This window comes from Nomascus leucogenys, chromosome 2 (assembly GCF_006542625.1).
Source record: "Nomascus leucogenys isolate Asia chromosome 2, Asia_NLE_v1, whole genome shotgun sequence".
Taxonomy (NCBI): Eukaryota; Metazoa; Chordata; class Mammalia; order Primates; family Hylobatidae; genus Nomascus; species Nomascus leucogenys.
The window spans coordinates 21167019-21189497 of NC_044382.1; the positions used below are offsets into that span (position 1 = coordinate 21167019).

General features: G+C 41.1%; 1 protein-coding gene across 3 annotated transcripts in view; it reads left to right on the forward strand.

Annotated features, from left to right (window-relative positions):
• The window catches only part of SOX30 (SRY-box transcription factor 30), a 66622-nt gene extending 59874 nt beyond the window's left edge, over nucleotides 1–6748 (forward strand). For all 3 annotated transcript variants that reach the window (XM_030825878.1, XM_003268580.3, XM_003268581.3), the window contains one exon: nucleotides 5708–6748. In XM_030825878.1, coding sequence (XP_030681738.1) covers nucleotides 5708–6089 — 382 coding nt within the window. In that variant the 3' untranslated portion in view covers nucleotides 6090–6748. The remainder of the gene's footprint in view (nucleotides 1–5707) is intronic.
• Nucleotides 6749–22479: the final 15731 nt, after the last annotated feature.

The window sequence follows — 22479 nt, forward strand, 5'->3', positions numbered from 1 at the left end:
CTTTTTCTTTTTGAGATGGAGTTTCACTCTTTTTGCCCAGGCTGGAGTGTAATGCCACGATCTCAGCTCACTGCACTGCCTCCAGGGTTCAAGTGATTCTCCTGCCTCAGCCTCCTGAGTAGCTGGGATTACAGATGCCCACCACCATGTCCAGCTAATTTTATATTTTTAGTAGAGATGGGGTTTCACCCGTCTCTACTGGAAGTCCAATGAGACCTGATTAGCTAGACTTTTCAGGATAGAGTACCAGAGAAAAGAGAGCTACGCACAGAGGGAACTCCAGATGACTGTGTAGGGTCCCTCTTGAGTATTCAGCGAAGTACTAATTAGTGCATGCTTGTGAAGAAAAAACCCACGGCAGTGAAAGAACCACCTGAAAGGATTAGAGAAAACAGTATCTGGCAATCATGCACTAACACAGTGCTATGAATAGTCCCACCAACTAGATTGGAAAACTTTTATGGGGCACAGAACATTGGGTACTCAGAAGGGTGTTGCTTCAGATAGCCTTAGCCTAAATGTTGCTGTGGTCACAACTAAAAATTCTTTTTTTTTTTTTAGTTACGGGGTGGGTCTTGCTATGTCACCCAGGCTGGAGTGCAGTGGCATGATCATAGCTCATTGCAGCCTCGAACTCCTGGACCTAAGTGATCCTTCTTCCTCAGCCTCCTGAATAACTGGGACTACAGGTGTGCACCACCATGCCCAGCTAATATTCTCATTTTTTTGTAGAGACAGGGCCTCACTTTGTTGCCCAGGCTGGTTTCAAACTCCTGGCCTCCCAAAGTGCTGGAATTAACAGGCATGAGCCATTGTGCTCTAATTTTTTTTTTTTTTTTTTTTGAGACGAATTCTCACTCTGTTACCCAGGCTGGAGTGCAGTGGCACAATCTTGGCTTACTGCAACCTCAGCCTCCCGGGTTCGGCAAGCAATTCTCCTGCCTCAGCCTCCGGAGTAGCTGGGACTGCAGGCCGCACCACCATGCCCGGCTTATTTTTGTATTTTTAGTAGAGACGGGGTTTCACCATGTTGACCAGGGTGGTCTCAAACTCCTCCTGACCCTCCAGGGTGATTCCCACCATGCCCTCCGGCCTCCCAACGGGTGCTGGGAGATTTACAGGGTGGTGATCGCCATCGGCTCCCAATCGGCGGCCACCCAGCTCAAAATTCTTAAAAGCAAGACCCGAAAGGACCAACTTGTTTTTAAGTAATTTAACTGCACCCAAGAGCAAAGCTCAAGAATAGAAATAGAATCAAATAATTAAAAAGGTAAGTGAGAGTACGGTTCATTTTTGAGATGGCAGCACAGGGAGCTCCGTGGACCCATTCTCCAGCAAACAAGTGTAAGTGGTGAAAACTATTTTTAAAAACCAATCATTCAAGTCTCTGGAAGTTGCTGGGTGTTGTGGTGTACCTGTAGTCTCAGCTACTTGGGAGGCTGAGGCAGGAAGATTGCTTGAGCCCAGCAATTTGAGACTGTAGTGAGCTATGATCATGCCACTGCATTCTGGCCTGGGTGACAGAGCAAAACCCCATCTCTTAAATTATATATATAATATATATATATAGATATATATAAGTAATGATAATATTTATTTTATATATATATATATATAAAAATGGGAAATCCAGAAGGCCACACACATATCCAGAGCTAGACCCATGTTCAGAAAATACACAAAAAGACCCCAAGCTTTTAACTCTGACTGATCTGTAGGCTCTGTATAAGCAGGAAGTAAAGACTAAGGCAGAATTGAAAATAGCCTGGCTAAGTATTTAAGGAGTGCCCCAATTCAAAGCCAATCTGTAAAGACCAGGAAAATATGTTTTGTTTTGTTTTTGTTTCTAGGCTTTTAAGGAAATCTCTATCAAATTTCTGACCGCTAAGCTAATTGAACAGAGATTTCAATGACCATGCATAACAAAGAATACAGTCTTTACAAAAATACTCTAGAAAACCAAATAAACAACTACAACCCCAAACAAGCAACAACAACAAACCTTGGATAAGGGAAAGAATTTGATTTCTAGTGGCATCACATTATAATATTCAAAACATCCAGTTTTCAACAAAAAAGTTACAAGATATGCAAAGAAACAAGAAAGTAGGGCATTCACAACGAAATAATATTAATAGTAACTATCCCCAAGGAAGCTGAGACATTGGACTTAATAGACAGTTTAAATCAGCTGTTTTAAATATGCTCAAGGAACTAAAGGAAACCATGGACAAAGAACTAAAGGAAACCAGAAGAACAATGTTTCACCAAATAGATCATATCAATAAGGAGATAGAAATAAAAAAAGAACCAAATACATATCCTCAAGCTACAAATTGCAGTAACTTCTTATAAGACTTACCAATCATACGTTGAAATAGTGTTTCTAGTTTCCATTACTTATATTCTCCTGTTCCTTATGACAGACCTTTTAGGTTGACAGAACAGGCATTGCTATCCCTATTTTATATAAGAAGGATACAAGGATCAGATAAAGTAAGATTTACTTAAGTTTACCAGGTTCTTATGTGGCATAGCTAGAACTAGAGCCTCGGTAGGGTGGCATGGTAGTTAGGAGAACAAGTTCTGGAGTCAAATTGCATGATTCTGTCTACCACTTACTAATTATATCACTTTGAGCAAGTTACTTAACCTTTTTAAAGCTCCATTTCCTCATCTGTACAGTGGAGATATTTATAGTATCTATGTCTTAGGGTCGTTCTGAGTGTTGTTCAGTGTTATATTGAAATAACATATACACTCCTTGGCCAATGCCTAAAAAATAGTAAATGCTTACATATTGGATAATATTATTATTTGAACTATTCTAATTAATGTTTTTCCCCCTACACCATGATGCTTTTATAGTTTTTTACTTTCACTCATGTAACCTTCTAGGATTGGCTTTGTCTTAATTGATCTTTTTGTTCTCTGAATATAACACTAACTCGTCTTTACCACACCAAAATAGTCACTATAATGCTGGCATTATAGACTTTAGCACATGTCTAATATATACCTAGATTTTATGTTTTTTAAAAAATTATCTACCAAGCCTTACATAGCATCTTGCCTACATTGAGTCCTGAAGAAGATAGTTATTGGTTGAATTATTTCTAGCTGAAATGAAGGCTTTGTGGAAGGGATAGATTTTTGTTTTATTGATATATAACATTTTACGTATTTATGGGGTACGTGTCATAAATATGTATAAAATGTGTAATGATCAAGTCAGGGCATTTGGGTTATCTGTCACCTTGATTATTTATCATTTCTGTATATTGGGAACATTTTTAGTCCTCTCTTATAGCTACTTTGAAATACACAAGACATTGTTGCTAACTACAGGCACCCTACTGTGCTACTGAACAGTAGAACTTACATCTTCTATCTAACTGTGTGTTTGTACCCATAGTCAGCCTCTTTTCATCCCTGAATTATCTGTGGAGTTCAATGGATAGAGAGACCTGCTATATGAGCAAAGTTGTGCTAGCCAGAAGCACAGTGTATTTGGCCGTGCGCAGTGGCTCACACCCATAATCCCAGCACTTTGGGAGGCTGAGGTGGGCGGATCACCTGAGGTCAGAAGTTCGAGACCAGACTGGCCAACAAGGTGAAACCCCATCTCTACTAAAATACAAAAATTAGCCAGACATGGTGGCGGGCACCTGTAATCCTAGCTACTCGGTAGGCTGAGGCAGGAGAATTGCTTGAACCTGGGAGGCAGAGCTTGCAGTGAGCCAAATTCATGCCACTGCACTCCAGCCTAGGTGACAGAATGAGACTCTGTCTCAAAAAAAAAAAAAAAAAAAAAAAAAGAAGCACAGTATATTCAGGACATGTGTATTAAATTTAAAATGCCTGAACTAAGAGTGGCAGTAGGCATGTAAACCTGAAAAATTTTAGAAACCTTACCTCATTTGTTATAATTAACATGAGCAAGGTACCTAGCACTTGAAGATTTGGGGGTAGGGCATAGTTTCAGAGGTTGAGATAATAGTCTAGTATGTCTGTCATACTTAGGTTTTTAAAAGTAAGGTAACAGAGTTGACTGTGTGTGTGTGTGTGTGAAGGCCAGAAGTGAAACACTTAACTTGCCATGGGTTTTGCTGATGAGTATGGTCATTATGTTTATGTTATCTGTCACTAGATGGTTGGACTCTACCTCTTCCTATAATTCCTGCTCTATGCCATTGAAAGAGATAATAATACTTAAAAAAAATTGACAAATGGGTTTGAGTAGCATAATTTTTGAGGTACAATCTTTAAAAAAAAATTTTTTTTTGAGATGGGGTCTCACTATATTGCCCAGGCTGGCTTCAAACTTCTGGGCTCAAGCAATCCTCCTGCCTCTGCCTCCTGAGTAGCTGGAACTACAGGCATGCACTGCTGTGCCCAGCAAGTGGCAGAAATTTTGGATTTGCCTTTGTTTTTTGGTTTTTTTTTTTTTGAGATGGAGTCTCACTCTGTCGCCCAGGCTGGAGTGTGGTGGCGTGATCTCGGCTCACTGCAAGCTCCGCCTTCCGGGTTCATGCCGTTCTCCTGCCTCAGCCTCCTGAGTAGCTGGGACTACAGGCATCCGCCACCACGCCTGGCTAATTTTTTGTATTTTTAGTAGAGACAGAGTTTCACCGTGTTAGCCAGGATGGTCTCGATCTCCTGACCTTGTGATCTGCCCCCGTCGGCCTCCCAGAGTGCTGGGATTACAGGCGTGAGCTACTGCGCCCCACCAAAAAACCGTAATTTGTAAAACTGCAAAATGTCTTTTTGATTCTTCACATTCCTGCCCTCCAAAAAATGTTTTGGAAAAGACCTTTAATACCATAGTTTACTATCAATTTTAAATCTTTCTAGTAGTAACAGTGTTTTAAATTTACTTTATTATTGAATGTCAATGAAAAAATTTAAGTTGTCTTCTGTTCCAGTGCCTCAATATTCTGGATCTCGATTTCAATCTAGTTACACATTTCCCCCCCACCATGAGCTTCCTTTCAAATACCAGTAAAAACAACTATTGCACTATTGCATTGTTTACTAAGTGTCAATTCTGTGGGTTTTTTTGTTTGTTTTTGTTTTTTTTTGAGATGGAGTCTCACTCTCACCAGGCTGGAGTGCAGTGGCGCAGTCTTGGCTCACTGCAACCTCTACCTCCTGGGTTCAAGCGATCCTCCTACCTCAGCCTCCTGAGTAGCTGGGACTACAGGCATGCACCACCATGCCCAGCTAATTTTTTGTATTTTTAGTAGAGATGGGGTTTCACTATGATCTCTATCTCTTGACCTCCTGTTCCACCCGCCTCGGCCTCCCAAAGTGTTGGGATTACGGGCATGAGCCACCACGCCCAACCACTAAGTGTCAGTTCTTAGCATAGCTCAACACACATCTGCATTTCCAAAACCTTATATGATATGAGGCATCATGAGAGAAAGACCAGAATAAGCAATTTTGTTATCATGGTTGTCAAAGGTAAGAAGCCTGAGGCTAACGATAGATAATAGTGCTGTTGAATATTCCAGTCACAAGCTTCCTTTCCTGTTTCTTGTGGGTGGGGACTGAGCAGTGGTAAAAGAGCAGAGGAATACATGAATTGTTTGCAGAAACGAACTTTCCAAACCCTAAAGAGGATGCATTAACTTGCTCTGTTAGTCTGTATGCAAGGCAATATGTGGGCAAGATCTAATTCCTTGTTTGTGTTTTTCTGCCGCAGTACATGCCCTTACAGTCGGCCTCCCTTTGGCTATGGAAATTTTCCGAGTTCAGTGCCAGAATGCCTTAGTTATTATGAAGACAGGTACCCAAAACATGAGGGTATATTTTCAGCTTTAAATAGAGACTATTCTTTTAGAGCCTACTCAAGTGAATGCACACACAGCGAAAATTCTCGGAGTTGTGAGAACATGAATGGAACTTCTTACCATAACAGTCATAGCTACAGTGGGGAAGAAGACTTAAACCCTGTGCCTCAGCTGGACATTGGAACCTTGGAGAATGTCTTCACAGCCCCGACATCAACTCCTTCTAGCATCCAGCAAGTCAATGTCACTGACAGTGATGAGGAGGAAGAAGAAAAAGTGCTCAGGGATTTATAATTTTAAAACAAATATGCACAGAAAATAAACATTTCTTAAAATATATTCTGGGTCAGTTGGTATGAGAAAAAAAAAAAGCCTAGAATTCTTTGTTGAAAGTTTTCAGGCATGATTTGAGGAGTTAAAACCAAATGCAATTTATGTCTTCATAAAATTTTGATTAGTGAAACTAGAGTCTGGATGTTTCATTGTAGGAATATTTAAGTTATTAAGTAGTTTATTTTTAATGGCTGAAATTTTTATCAACATGTATTATTACTTTATCCTGGAACATGCAAAATACTGAAGCCTCACAGTTGTATGTGAGGAGAAAGGGGGTATAAATCTAGCGTAGTGTGATTTTTATTTTATCTCAGGATACATTTTTTTAAATGATTTTTTGTTTGCTTTTTATGTAATACTTATGGATGTTGTCAATTTTTGATGTAACATTTTGAAAGTATTTTGACAACTCTTAGTGAACTTGGACTCGGTTGCTAAATTTAACTTAACACTAATAACCAATTATAAGTTCCAAATGTGTTTTAATGGCACCTGGGTGATTCTTCAGCTAAATTTAGTCATTTCTGTTTCTAAATATTTTATCATTTTAAAATATTTTTTTCCATTTGGCATACATTATTCTTTGTTGTAATTAAATAAACATAGATAAAATTTTTCTTGTTGGATGTTTTCTGTTTGGGGGATAGAAATAAGCAAACAGAGTATTGTGCATAGAAGATTGTTTTCTATACCATATACAGATATTCATTTTTACCTGATAGTCTCCAGAATTGCATAGATTCTATTAGCTCACATGAGACTTAAACATGTATCAACAAAGTTGCGCATACATTCTGATGCCATTTCCAAACTCTTTACACATATGTACATGTGACTTAAGCACGTCCCAGAATGGAAGAGCTCTTCCAGATTTGGCTCAAGCAGCTGTCTTGAAAACCATGAAGTTTATTTAAGAGCATGTGGAATTTATTTAATTCCCGATGAACAAAAAAAACCCTACCTGTGACATAACCTCCTGGTAAGTACCCAGTTAGGGATTGAGAGGGCCTTTTTAGAACAGTATCAGGACTATGAAAGTTGAGATCATGGTAAAAGATCTCTAAGGTACAAAGTGAATTGATGATGGGAAATACCAGCCAATACACTTTTCCCTCAGTGATCTATATAATTTATGCAAATTGAGATCTTGTTACTTAAAACTGTGTGGAAATTGTGTATGGAAATCTCTTCTAAGCTTCCACGTTCTTACTTTACTAAACCTGTGTTTGTTCCTTAAACAAAATTTGTTAATACATGTCATCAGACTTACATTTATTGTACATGACATTTTCTTTCCCAATACAAATTTTGTTTTCATGGTTTTATGTTCTTTATTACTATGCCCAATGTCATTTTGATGTCGTTAAAGAGTAAAACTTTAATTTCTTCGTGATAGAAAGCAAACATTATGTCACTTCACATCTGAACTAAAGTAACATTTGATTGTCTACACATTTGATGTCTATACCATTAAGGAGAAATGTATGCAACAATTTGACCCATTTTACCTCATCTCATTTAATAGCACCTTTGTGACTAACTGGATTTTTACCATAGACCTTATTCTTCTAGACAAATTGGTTGATGAAATCACTGTGTAAAGCAGTGAATAAGATAGAGCACAGGTCGGTATATCCTAACTGCCTGTCTGTAGGGTAGCCCTGCCCTCTCCGATTCTTTCCTTAAACTTTTCTTTTAATGGCTAGCACTGGGCTATTTTTTTACTCTTCCTCCTTTTCCTCAGTGCTGGGATCAGAAGCCAGGAGTTTGGATTGTTTATAGATCCACAGTACAATTTGGGCTGGGAAATAAGAGTATTTCATTTATAAAGTACCCAATTGCAGATAAGCATTCCCAACTACAAACGCCCATATCTGATCATTTACAGCTTTTCAAACCACCAACTAGAGATCTACAGTCCAAACAAAGCCCTGCCCCACTGGCAGTAATTCATCTGCCTTTCTAAGTCATCAAAGTGAAATTCTCCAAGTTCAAAGCCACAAGTACTTTCTAGTAGGTCTCATTGCCTTGTTTGTTAGGTAATGACATTTGTTATAAGAATAGTCTCAAAATATGTTGAAATCTCAATATGTTTAGAATGTCACTCAAACTGTTCTATGCTTTGGGCAAAGCTGCTCTGGCTATTTGCAAAAAAAAAAAACTAGTTTCACTGCAAAGTGACTGAAAATAGAGTTAGTCTGAACTTTCAAGGAGCCGAGTTACCAAATTTAAGAGGACAAGAGCAGTATTTCTCTACATTGGACAGTGAGAATCCAAGCCTTTTAGATATTCTGACAAAATTTGGTCAAATAAGTTTGGAAAAAACATGTCACACCCCACCTTGAAGAGTGTCAGTGTCCATTATCATTGTTATGTCTCAAAAGTTTTACAGTAAAGAAACATGTTAAACTCTATTTCAGCGTTTCCCAATCTTATTTAGTGTGAACTCCCCCCAAATTTTTGTGTTAACATATTACCTACTAACATCTCACAGAGCACCCTTCAGAAAAAAATAATAGCTGGTGGCTTTGGTTTAAAAATTGTTGACTTCTCACATGGTTTTCTGCATTGGGCAGTTCAAATTCCTTAGTGAAAGCACTGGCTGAATAAACTTTTCTTCATTGTATCTTAATGGTTTTAAAAGATTGAAAAACTGAAACTTATAATTGTTGTTAATTTACTGGCTATTAAACTGGCTTTTAAAATTATACTTTAAGTTCTGGGATACATGTGCAGAGCGTGCAGGTTTGTTACATAGGTATACACATGCCATCATCGTTTGCTGCACCCATCAACCTATCATCTACATTAGGTATTTCTCCTAATGCTATCCCTCCCCTAGCCCCCCCACCCCCCGACAAGCCCCAGTGTGTGATGTTCCCTTCCCTGTGTCCATGTGTCCTCATTGTTCAACTCCCACTTATGAGTGAGAACATGGGATGTTTGGTTTTCTGTTCGTGTGTCAGTTTGCTGAGAATGATGGTTTTCAGCTTCATCCATGTCCTTGCAAAGAATGTGAACTCATCCTTTTTTATGGCTGCATAGTATTCCATGGTGTATATGTGCCACATTTTCTTTATCCAGTCGATCACTGGTGGGCATTTGGGTTGGTTCCAAGTCTTTGCTATTGTGAATAGTGCTGCAGTAAACATACATGTGCATGTGTCTTTATAGTAGAATGATTTATAATCCTTTGGGTAAATACCCAGTAATGGGATTGCTGGGTCAAATGGTATTCCTGGCTCTAGATCCCTGAGGAATCGCTACACTGTCTTCTACAATGGTTGAACTAATTTACACTCCCACCAACAGTGTAAAAGCATTCCTATTTTTCCACATCCTCTCCAGCATCTGTTTTCTGGCTTTTTAATGATTGCCATTCTAACTGGCGTGAGATAGTATCTCACTGTATTTTTGATTTGCATTTCTCTAATGACCAGTGATGATGAGATTTTTTTGATATGTTTGTTGGCTGCATGCATGTCTTCCTTTGAGAAGTGTCTGTTCATATCCTTTGCCCACTTTTGGATGGGTTTTTTTTTTTCTTGTAAATTTGTTTAAGTTCCTTATAGATTCTGGATATTAGTTCTTTGTTAGATGGATAGATTGCAAAAATTTTCTCCCATTCTGTAGGTTGCCTGTTCACTCTGATGATAGTTTCTTGTGCTGTGCAGAAGCTCTTTAGTTCAATCAGATCCCATTTGTCAATTTTGGCTCTTGTTGCCATTGCTTTTGGTGTTTTAGTCATGAAGTCTTTGCCTATGCCTATGTCCTGAATGGTATTGCCTAGGTTTTCTTCTAGGGTTTTTATGGTTTTAGGTCTTATGTTTAAGTTTTTAATCCATCTTGAGTTAATTTTTGGATAAGGTGTAACGAGGGAGTCCAGTTTCAGGTTTCTGCCTATGGGTAGCCAGTTTTCCCAACACCATTTATTAAATAGGGCATCTTTTCCCCATTGTTTGTTTTTGTCAGCTTTGTCAAAGATCAGATGGTTGTAGATGTGTGGCATTATTTCTGAGGCCTCTGTTCTGTTCCATTGGTCTATATCTCTGTTTTGGTACCAGTACCATGCTGTTTTGGTACCAGTACCATGCTGTTTTGGTTACTGTAGCCTTGTAGTATAGTTTAAAGTCAGGTAGCATGATGCCTCCAGCTTTGTTCTTTTTGCTTAGGATTGTCTTGGCTATATGGGCTCTTCTTTGGTTCCATATGAAATTTAAAGTATTTTTTTTCTAATTCTGTGAAGAAAGTCAATGGTAGCTTGATGAGGATAGCATTGAATCTATAAATTACTTTGAGCAGTATGGCCATTTTCACAATATTGATTCTTCCTATCCATGAGCATGGAATGTTTTTTCATTTGTTTGTGTCCTCTTTTATTTCCTTGAGCAGTGGTTTGTAGTTCTCCTTGAAGAGGTCCTTCACATCTCTTACAAGTTGTATTCCTAGGTATTTTATTCTCTTTGTAGCAATTATGAATGGGAATTCACTCATGATTTGGCTCTCTGTTTCTCTATTATTGGCGTATAGGAATGCTTGTGATTTTTGCACATTGATTTTGTATCCTGAGACTTTGCTGAATTTGCTTATCAGCTTAAGGAGCTTTTGGGATGAGACGATGGGGTTTTCTAAACATACAATCATGTCATCTGCAAACAGAGACAATTTGACTTCCTGTCTTCCTATTTGAATACCCTTTATTTCTTCCTCTTGCCTGATTGCCCTGGCCAGAACTTCCAACACTATGTTGAATAGGAGTGGTGAGAGAGGGCATCCTTGTCTTGTGCCGGTTTTCAAAGGGAATGCTTCCGGCTTTTGCCCATTCAGTATGATATTGGCTGTGGGTTTGCCATAAACAGCTTTTATTATTTTGAGATACATTCCATCAATACCTAGTTTATTGAGAGTTTTTAGCATGAAGGGGTGTCGAATTTTGTTGAAGGCCTTTTCTGCATCTATTGAGATAATCAGGTGGTTTTTGTTATTGGTTCTGTTTATGTGATGGATTATGTTTATTGATTTGCATATGTTGAACCTGCCTTGCATCCCATGGATGAAGCCGACTTGATCATGGTGGATAGGCTTTTTGATGTGCTGCTGGATTCGTTTTGTCAGTATTTTATTGAGGATTTTTGCACTGATGTTCATCAGGGGTATTGGCCTGAAATTTTCTTTTTTTGTTGTGCCTCTGCCAGGTTTTGTTATCAGGATAATGCTAGCCTCATAAAATGAGTTAGGGAGGAGTCCCTCTTTTTCTATTTAAACTGGCTTTTTAAGGAAAGTTGATATTGCACCCAAGAATTCAAGTAGGCAAATGTGCTAAATAGATACACAAGTATGTTTTTCACTGTGTCAACTAGCTGTTGGTAGGATTACTTCTGAGCCAAAAATATGAACTGCTTATGAAAATTGTAGTTTGGAACTGATTTTGAAATGAATTTCTGGAGATTCTATGAACTGCTTGCTATATTTTAAAGTAGTATAATTTTGATGTGGGCAGAGTGATTCTGAAAATTTTTCGTCCTACATTTTGGAACAGATTCTGCTGGGACACATCATTTTTTTAGCTTTCTGGGTCATCTTAATAACTTTTTAGGATTTAAGAGAATTTTCAAAGGCATCACAATAAAACTACTTATCTAAAAACAAGTGTAGGAGTTGCCTTTTATCAAATTCTACTTGATGAAAAATTTCACATCCTCTTTACAGTTTTACCCTTTATCTCTGAATTCTGCTTTCAGACCACCCGATCCAGCTTTACAAATCTCTCCTTTGTGATGATAGGTTTAACATGCACAAATCTTAGTAAAATTTTCTCAAAGTAATGAACGTTTGTAAGAAGAGGGGGGAAATAGGAAAGTGCTTACAACACCTTTACATCTCTGGGTCCTTCTCTGAAACCACTTAAGGGTAATGTTCTTTTATATATATATATATTTTTTTATTTTTTATTTTTTGAGGCGGAGTTTCACTCTTGTTGCCCAGGCTGGAGTGCAATGGTGCAATCTCAGCTCACTGCAACCTTTGCCCTCTGGGTTCAAGTGATTCTCCTGCCTCAGCCTCCTGAGTAGCTGGGAGGGATTACAGGAGTGCGCCACCACGCCCGGCTAAATTTTTGTATTTTTAGTAGAGATGAGGTTTCACCGTGTTGGCCAGGCTGGTCTCAAACTCCTGACCTCAAGTGATCTGCCCGCCTTGGCTTCACAAAGTGCTGGGATTACAGGCGTGAGCCACTGCGCCTGGCCGAGATGTCCTTTCCCCTCCCCTTCCCTTCTCTTCTCTTTTCTTCTCTTTCTTTTCTTTCTTTTTTTTTTTTTGATGGGGTCTCACTCTGTCGCCCTGGCTGGAGTGCAGTGCCGCAATCTCAGCTCACTGCAACCTCCATTTCCCCAGTTCAAGTGATTCTCCTGCCTCAGCCTCCCAAGTAGCTGGGATTACAGGCACGTGCCACCGCTCCCAGCTAATTTTTGTATTTTTTTTAGTAGAGATGGGGTTTCACCATGTTGGCCAGGCTGGTCTTGAACTCCTGACCTCAAGTGATCTGCCTGTCTTGGCCTCCCAAAGTGCTGGCATTACAGGCGTGAGCCACCGCACCCTGCCCGAAATGTCCTATTTCTTAAAATAATGAACAGCAGGTCCAGTACGGTGGCTCACGCGGACCATGAGGTCAGGCGATCGAGTCCATTCTGGCCAACATGGTGAAACCCCGTCTGTACTAAAAATACAAAAATTAGCCAGTCATTGTGATGCGCGCCTGTAATCCCAGCTACTCAGGAGGCTGAGGCAGGAGAATCGCTTGAACCGGCGAGTTGGAGGTTGCAGTGAGCAAAGATCGCACCACTGCACTCCAGCCTGGTGACAGAGCGAGACTCCGTCTCAAAAAATTATCTATCTATCTATTTATCTATCTATCTATCTATCTCTCTATCTATCTATCTATCATCTATCTATCATCTATCTATCATCTATCTATATATCTATCTATAGAACAGCACCTTACCTGTATTTTTTTTTTCTTTAGAAAGCTGTTTTTGCCTGTGCTCCCTGGGGACACTGTGGAGGCTGACTCCTCCTCCTGGCGAATGTCTTTTCTTTTAAGCTGTATGGAAGGTTAGGGTGACCAACTGTCCCGGTCTTGGTTTGCACAGGACTGAGGAGCAGGGGGTTCCCAAACATAAGACTTTCAGTGCTAACATCAGGAAACTCCTGGGCAAACTGCGATGGGTTGGTCACCCTAATGAGAGTGGCAGGCGGCTGCCAAATGCCTAGGCAGATAGGGGTGGGCCTGTGGTAAAACCCCACTCCAAACCAGCGACAGTTTAAAGCCTGAAAGCCAAGCTACAACTTAAATCTTTGGGCTGGATTGAGAACTTGTCTTCCTGTTTGGTTCGCTTTCCTCTGATTGGTCCTTACCCTTCATCTATTTTATATATACCTACCCTTTCCTAATTGGTTTTCTACACTATCATGCCCTCCTCTGAGTGGTATCTTTGTTTAACCTTTTTTGCATACTTACAAACCAATCAGCACATAATCCTTATTCTGAGTCCATAAAAGGCAGAACCAGCCACACGAAGAACTTTCCCGTCTTCAGGTAGGGGGACCAGCTCCATGTCCCCTCTCTGCTAAAAGCTGTGTCATCAATAAAATTCTTCTCTGCCCTCCTCACCCTTCAATGTCCTGCCTATCTTCTTTCTTCTTGGGTGTGGTACAAGAGCTCAAGAACCACCCAATGTGGGTACAAACTATCACACAGGTGAGCTGGGGCATGCCAGCGTGGCTGAACGAGGTCTGGGCGGGGTGTCACCAGCCAGGGGTCCCCAGCCTGCAAAGTGACCAAGAAGAAACATCCTATATCACTAATAAAGAAAATGAATATTGAATTATTCAGAAGGCTGGCTTATGCAGAGTATGTTATCCAGCTGTAGGGCTTGAAATTACCATGCCTTACACTTGAAGGCAGATTACAGCTGAACTTGCGTGGCACCTGTTAGGAAGGCATGAAATAAGATACAGGAAGTGTGGGACTCTAAGGGAACTGGAGAAATGTAACTGTTCAAAATTGGGTTGCTTTTATCAGACAGCTTTAAGTTTACTTGGAAGACTCAAAGAAAAATCATCAAAGCTGTACCTTTTAGTGATATTTCACTTTACAAACCAGGGAGAGTGCATCTTTCTTAACCTGGAGTGTTTGTTTTGTATTTTCTTACTGTTTCCCCAACAGTGATAGAGGAATAGTGGCCTAGAGTATTTTTTTTTTTTTTTGAGACGCAGTTTCATTCTTTTGCCCAGGCTAGAGTGAAGTGGCGCAATCTCAGCTCCTGCACCTCCTCCCCCCCACCTGGATCAAATCTCCTGCCTCAGTCTGCCGAGTAGCTGGGATTATAGGCTCCCGCCACCATGCCCAGCTAATTTTTGTATTTTTAGTAGAGATGGGGTTTCACCATGTTGTCCAGGCCGGTATCAAACTCCTGACCTCAGGTGATCCACCCACCTTGGCCTCCCAAAGTGCTTAGATTACAGGCATGAGCCACTGGTCCCGGCCTGGCCTAGAGTTTTTGGTGCAACACAAAGCTAGGCTGTTTTGGCACAGATAATGTCCCAACTCTATTTTTAGGTGACTCTGAGACACCATCTATGGCAGTGTTTTTCAAATGTGGTCAACGCACCACTTCTAACAAAATGACTCTGGATGCTTGTTAAAAATGCAGCCATTCCTCAGACCTATAGAATCAGAATCTCTTGGGCTGGAGCCTGTGAATATGCGTTTTTAGTAAGCTTTTCAGGTGATTCTTAAGTATATTTACCATTGACACCATAAAATTTTTTTTGACAACACGTAATGCTTGCAAGACTTATTTCCAAATTTTATTTATGAAAACAACATAACCACACTAAAGGGAATTTTCCAAGGAGAAAAAAGCTTTTAACCATCCAGTAATCATTTTTATTTTATGATGCCCTTTCTAGTATTTGTTTATATACACACACATTTTTCACATGATTATAATCACAACACGTGCACAGTCTCGCATTTTCTCCATATTTTGTCACGAGCTGTTTCTCATACTCCATGCTTTCATAAATGATCACCTTCCATGTTTGTATAATATTGCTTCAGGCAGATATGCCATAACTAATCATATCAAAGAGTTGGGATTGTCATTTCTTCTAAAGAGATTTCAGAAATTTGTCCTGGTAAATGTCAATGATGAGATCTTAGAGTGAGTTCTCTTACTGACAGATGAAAAGGAGGGGTTTTCTCAAAGCAGCCATCCTTCCAGTGACATGAAGGGCTTTGAGGTCAGAATTGTGCTGAGGTCACTGTAAATCCAAGCACTGAATAGCTAGGGCCAGCAGACTCATCCCAGGAGGACTTTATTTTTCATTTATTTATTTAGTTTTGAGACAGAGTCTCCCCCTGTTGTCCAGGCTGGAGTGCAGTTGAGTGATCTCAGTTCTCTGCAACCTCTGCCTCCCAGGTTCAAGTAATGGTTCTGCCTCAACCTCCCAAGTAGCTGGGATTACAGGTCCCCAACACTATGCTTAGCTAATTTTTATATTTTTAGTAGAGATGGGGTTTCACTATCCAGGAGGGCTTTAGATCAAAACATGAAGGATGAGAACGAAGATGTGGAAAGAAGGGTGGTTCTTGGTGTCCCTCCTGCCAAGGGGGACATGATACGCATTAGTTTTCCTTCTTTGACGACAGTCTTTGCTATGTGACTTCCCCTTCCTAATTGCTACTCATTCTTCATAGCACAGTGTAGAGGTCTACCAGTTGTTTCCCAATGGCTGCTTTCCTTTTCTTTTTTAGTGATAGAACCTGAGTTTTTAGTTATGTACATGGCCATTCTGAATAAAGACTTTGTTTCATCTCCTGAAGCAAGGTGTGACCAAGTACCTAAGTTCTGGACTATAACATTACAATGGAAGTTTCATGTGCACCTTCCAGAAAATACTTTTAAAGGGAGAGGTTATGCCCTTCTCTGCCCTTTTGTCCTTCCTACTGTCAGGAATATGCAAGTGATGGTTGGAATGTGAGCAACCCTTTTGGACCACAAAGGACTCCTGCTGCGGAGGGTCAAAAAATAAGATGGGAGCATCATACCAGCACTGGATTACTTTCCTCGGGACTTTTATATGAGAGAAAAATATACTTCTACCTGGTTTAATCCACTATAATCTTGTATTCTGCGTCACATGCAACTGAACCAAATTCTAACTCATTCAGAATTCTTCCCTCCAGAAAGTATTCTCTAATTTTCAAAGGCTAATTGTTCCTGCTTTGTGTTCTAATAGCAACTTTTTTTATATCTCCCCCTAGATTCTAAGCTCCCTGAGGGCCAACCACAACCCATGTCTTCTCCTAGAAACTAGAAAAAGAAGTATACATTGACTAGCAGAGTAACAGATGCAGCCCTGTATTCTCAACCTGACTAATGGAATTCATAGGCTGGCTGGCAAGCAGTGCTTCTTATGTCTGATTGCCCATATAAATTACCACAAAACTTAAAAATAAAAGAAAGAGAAAAAAAAGAAATTCCCTGAACCACTGGCATTTGAATATTTGGAATGCAACCTGAGAATCTGTATCTTTTAAAGGCTTCCGAGGTGATTTTGAAATCCACCAGGTAATGAGTTGCAAAATGGAATTTGGGGCCGGGCACGGTGGCTCACGCCTGTAATCCCAGCACTTTGGGAGGCTGAGGTCGGTGGATCACAGGTCAGGAGTTTGAGACCAGCCTGACCAACATGGTGAAACTCCATCTCTACTAAAAATACAAAAATTAGCCAGATATATTGGCACGCACCTGTAATCCCAGCCACTCGGGAGGCTGAGGCAGGAGAATTGCTTGAACCTGGGAGGTGGAGGTTGCAGTGAGTGGAGATCATGCCACTGCACTCCAGCCTGGGTGACAGAGCAAGAGGCTATCTCGAAAAAAAAAAAAAAAAAAAAAGAGGAATTTGGGAGCTAAGGGATAACATCAGGATTTTCCTCCTATCAACATCCCATTTTCCTTTCCTTTCTTTCATGTCACTTTAAGAGCTAATAGTTCAGTCCCTTTCCAAAGTCAAGCTTGAAGCAATTGTTGCACTCTGAGAATGGTTCCCAACACATAGATAAATGGGTGGTGAGAGACTGAACAGGGAGATTCAAACATCATTGCAGGAGGGTTTTCACACTAATAATAAATATAAGCATAAAAATAATTTCATTTTTTCTGTCCAGGAGTGGTGGCTCATGCCTGTAATCCTAGTAATTTGGAAGGCTGAGGCAGGTGGATCACTTGAGTCCAGGAGTTTGAGACCAGCCTGGGCAACGTGGTGAAACCCCATCTCTACAAAAAACACAAAAACTAGCAGGCATGGTGGCACACACCTGTAGTACCAGTTACTCAGGGGGCTGAGGTCGGAGGACTGCTTGAGCATGGGAGGCAGAGGCTGCAGCGAGCTGAGATTGTGCCACTGCACTCCAGCCTGGGCAAAGGAGTGAGAACTTGTCTCAAAAAAAAAAAAAAAAAAATTTTTTTTTTCAAAGCACTCATTATTACCTGTAATTGTCTTATTTCTTCACTTATTTTTTCCCCACCAACCCCCACTACTAGAAGCTCCAAAAGAATGGGAACATTATATCTCTTGCTTGATGCATTATCCCTAACACCTACCACTGTGCCTGCAATGTATTGCATGCTCAGTAAATATCTGTTGAATTAATTAGTAGAAGGTACACTTTATTGAGCACCTAGTACATGCCACTGTATCTGATGGTTTATGTGATTATCTCACTTAGTCCTTACAACAAGCTTGTAAATAAGTGTTATCATCTTTATTTAGCCAATGAAAAAATCGAAGACTTACAGAGGTGAAGCAATATATCCAAAACCACCCCGCAAGTGATGAAGAATTAAGACCCGAACTCAAGTCTGTCTGCCTCCAAACTCAGCACTCTTTCTGCTCTGCCACGTTAACCTTGCTGACAAACAATCCTGGGGTAAGATCCACATCAAGTAGAACTCTCAGATTAAGTCCTTTCTTCCCTAGACACGAACGCCCTGTCCAGATCCTGAGCTAGCTTAGGATTGGAAGAAAACATGAAAGGTAGCTGCAAGATTAAAGGGGCCACCAAGGCATCCCTAATTCCATCGCCACCTGCCAGAGCACAATGGATCCCTGCTACCTTGCCTGTCTGCTTGAGATAACCACCCCCATTCCTGCCTGTTCCTTTGAGAGATCCTCTAGTTCTGGTGCGGCTGATCACAATAGTGCACCCGGTCACAGCGACTGGCCCAGGGCTCGGTGTCCTACCCAGCAGGCCAGTCAGAGCCTTCATAAGGATTTTTCTAAGTGGACATTCCAGGGCAGGCAACTTTGCTTTCCTCGTGGAAAATGATTCTCTAAGAATGCGAGTCTGGATCTACTCGCGGCCGTGTTCTCTGGGGTTTGGGTAAAACCCATCTTTGGGAGGAGCAAATCATCGCAACGCAGAAGCAGAGACAGGAAGACACAGAGCCCGACTTTCTTTGAGTCTTTAGTTCCATTTCCTGCAGGGCTCATCCTCACTGGTTCTTGAACAGTTCGCTAGTTCAAGGTTTTTGTTTTTGTGTTTGGTTGTGGTGGTAGTGGGTTTTTATTTATTGTGAATTAGTCTGGACAATCTCAGGGACATATAAACAGGCCCCTTGTGTGACACAAGAAGCCAGTCAAGGAAGTCCCTGAGCCTACTCTGGCTGGGAGGCTGCCTGATAATGATTAAAAACAAACAAAAAGGCCGGGCGCGGTGGCTCACGCTTGTAATCCCAGCACTTTGGGAGGCCGAGGCAGGTGGATCACGAGGTCAGGAGATTGAGACCAGGTGAAACCCCGTCTCTACTAAAAATACAAAAAATTAGCCGGGCGTGGTGGCGGGCGCCTGTAGTCCCAGCTACTCGGAGAGGCTGAGGCAGGAGAATGGCGTGAACCCGGGAGACGGAGCTTGCAGTGAGCCGAGATCGCGCCACTGCACTCCAGCCTGGGTGACAGAGCGAGACTCCGTCTCAAAAAAAAAATAAAAATAAAAACAAGCAAAAAAAAAAGAAGAAGAAGAAGAAAAAGAAGCTGGTCAACATCTTGAAGCCCAGGGAATGCTTCTTATCCTGCACATTTTTCACCTATCAGCTTTGGGATCATGCATGTCTAGGAAAGACTCCTGGCTCCATCGCTTTTAGGGCTGTGTGACACCGTGTAAGTAACTTTGCCTCTCTGAACTTCAGTTTTCCGTACAATAAGAATAATAATTGTACATACTTCACAGGATTGCTGTGGAAGGTTAATGATTATACACAGTATTGGGTGATAATAAATACTAACATGTTTGTCATTATTAGCAGTAGTTATGTTCCAGTATTCCCTTCTTGTGTTATTAGCAATAGATCAATGCATCCCCCCTCTGCTCTATTTTCTATGTCTCTGGGACACCCAGTTGAAATCCTCCAAGCTGCTAGAACAAGGCCAAGCTTGAAAAAATGATTAGAAGGGAAATAAGTTTATCTTACTTAAGTGTCCACTTGCGCTAGTGTTTAGCTTCTCTCTCTCCTCAAGATGTGATGGGACAATTGTTAGGAGGGTACTGGCCACTTCCTCATGTTTGTATAAAGTCATTCAGAACACTTTGTTTTCTCCTTTGAGCTTCATGAAAAACACAAGTGAAAGGTGAACAAACTGAGGCCCAGTGAGGAGCAATTGACGTAAACAGCTCCTCTTAAATGAAAGAGCAGGACCCAGATCTGCCAGAAAAGAACCTAATAATTTACCCTAGCTAGCTCCTGCCTGGGAGTGCTGCATACTCTCACATAATGGTGCCAGCATGGTGCAGAAGGTCAACTTCTGACTCCCTCTGGCCTGACAAGATTGTCTGGAGAACTGACGCATCCAGATTCACTCTCACTTGCCAAGCATCTTACTGAGAAGGTAAAAGGATCAAGCACGTGACTTCATGGAGCTGGGTAGAAGCAACATGAGCACAGGCCCTGTGCTCCTGATGCCCAAGTCTTGGGCAGGACCACACACATCTCGCAACAAATGGGCAGAGATCAGAGTAACTCTGAAGTAGATAAAGATGCTGAATATAAACAAAGATGATTAAAGAGGCTATGGATTCAGGACACTGAATTTTGCTGCCATGAGAGGAACCCTGGAGTCAGCTTTTTAACAGCCTGGCCATGTTTAGTTTATCAAACCTGGGCAGAGCAAAAGCCCCAGGATCCACTCACTCCATCAGAAACAAGTCTGAACAAGCCGGGTACTGTCCATCCGATACCCAGGCGTTTTGACGGTTCCTCTGTGGCCACCAGCCAAATGTAAATGGAGAACTCCAAGTCATCCATCATGCTTTAGCCACGCGCGAGGTTAATGCCCTGTCTTTTAAAAGCACACAAAGGGCCATTTGAGTAGGAAAGTCCCACCAAATCCTGCTGAAACACCCGGCCCACTTTCAGATCATTTTTCTGAAGTGTCTTGCTTTGGAAGGCACAGCTGTTGCTGAGATCCCTGAAAACAGCCCGCTGTTCTCTGTGGAAGCTATGGTAGATTAGTGTGGTTCAGCTGAGATGCAGTCAAGCCCTTCAGACTGCCCCTTCCTCCAAATAGCAAGCCGCTGACAGCCTGATGTGGATTTTTACCAAAGAATCCATGTTTGCTTCCCTGCAGGCAAAGCTGGCTGTAGATTGAACTTCATGCGTGACTTTAGGAATGTCATCTCTCCTCCGTGGGCCTTGAGTCAAGACAGGAGTGGGTCCCACTCCATGCTGGAAAGTCCACTAACAAACGTGCATTTAGCACTTCTGCTTTCCAGGAGGGTAATGATTAAAGGTGGCCTTCTCTGAATCAATCCCAGAAGAGTGGCTTTCGGAGTTCCCCAAAACATGAGACATAAACCAAGGACAAAGCCAGGATCAGGTTTATGCCTGCAACAGCTGTGGCTTTCAGATCGTTTCAGGTTGAAGAGGCTGAAACAACAGCTGCAGATCTGTTCCTTGTCCTTAGGATTGGACATAATGGGTGCAGATACAATTGAGACACCACCACCATGACCATTTTCTGCTTTAGTAAATCCTAAGTTATGTCTTGGGGTCTGTGAAGTAAGATGGAAAATTAGTGATTCAGTGCAACCTAACCAAAAATGAATACATGTAGTTAGGAACCCCCAACCCCTATGACTTTCCAAATTCAGATTAATATTTTTGCTTAAAGATGTGCCAGACTCATAGAGTTGTAGGAGCCCTTTACATTACGGAGTATACAGGAAGTGGATAGCCTTTCTAGGTCATTCCTCATTCTCATGTCTCTAGCAGACATTGTTAGTGGGTCACAGAGCTCTCACCTTCTATCAGACATTCCTTCTCATCACAGAGGTGGTCTGGGCAGTCCCGGGCAGTGATAAGGGGTTCGTTCGTACTCAAGATAAAAGTCGTTTGCCATCCCTGACCTAGCCCAACTCATGCATCTGCTTTCCACAGATGCAAAACAGGGCCAGAGATGGGAAGAACCTGGCCAATGTCACAGAATGAATCAGTGAATTTGTGGGAAGCTAAATAAAAGGCCTAGAATTCTTACAAATGTCAAGGAAAAACCATATTACTGCTTACTTTGCCTATTGTGCTGTATTTGTTCTCTTGGTTTTCTACATTATTTGAATTGGCTTTTCCTAATTTTCTGGTTTTTTCCGTATCTAAAATCAATACTCACTCTATAGAAGTACAAATAAATGAAACAAAAAAAAACCCACTCAAATATTCACACATAATAAAACCATTGGTGAGTAAGGTCTATATACCTTTTCTATATATACATGTACATAGATATTATCTGTAATATGGAAATAATTGAAGCTTCCTTCTTAGAGTTTCTGGTTACAATAAATCCTTAACAAAAACACGATTTCACACCAGGCACAGTGGCTCATGATTGTAATCCCAGCACTTTGGGAGGCCGAGGCGGGCGGGATCACTTGAGGTTGGGAGTTCGAGACCAGCCTGGCCAACATGGTGAAACCCCATCTCTACTGAAACAAAAACAAAAACAAAAATTAGCTGGGCGTGGTATGCCTGTAATCCCAGATACTCGGGAGGCTGAGGCAGGAGAATTTCTTAAATCCAGAAGGTGGAGGTTGCAGTGAGCTGAGATTGCGCCACTGTACTTCAGCCTGGGTGACAGAGCAAGATTCCTTCTCATAAAACAAAACAAAAAAACAAACCACTATTTGTGGGGAAGGGGGAGATGAACAGAGGTTGTCTGATGGGTCTGAACATACAGTTAGATAGAAGGGAATAAGTTCTAGTGTTCAATAGTACAGTAGGGTGACTACAGT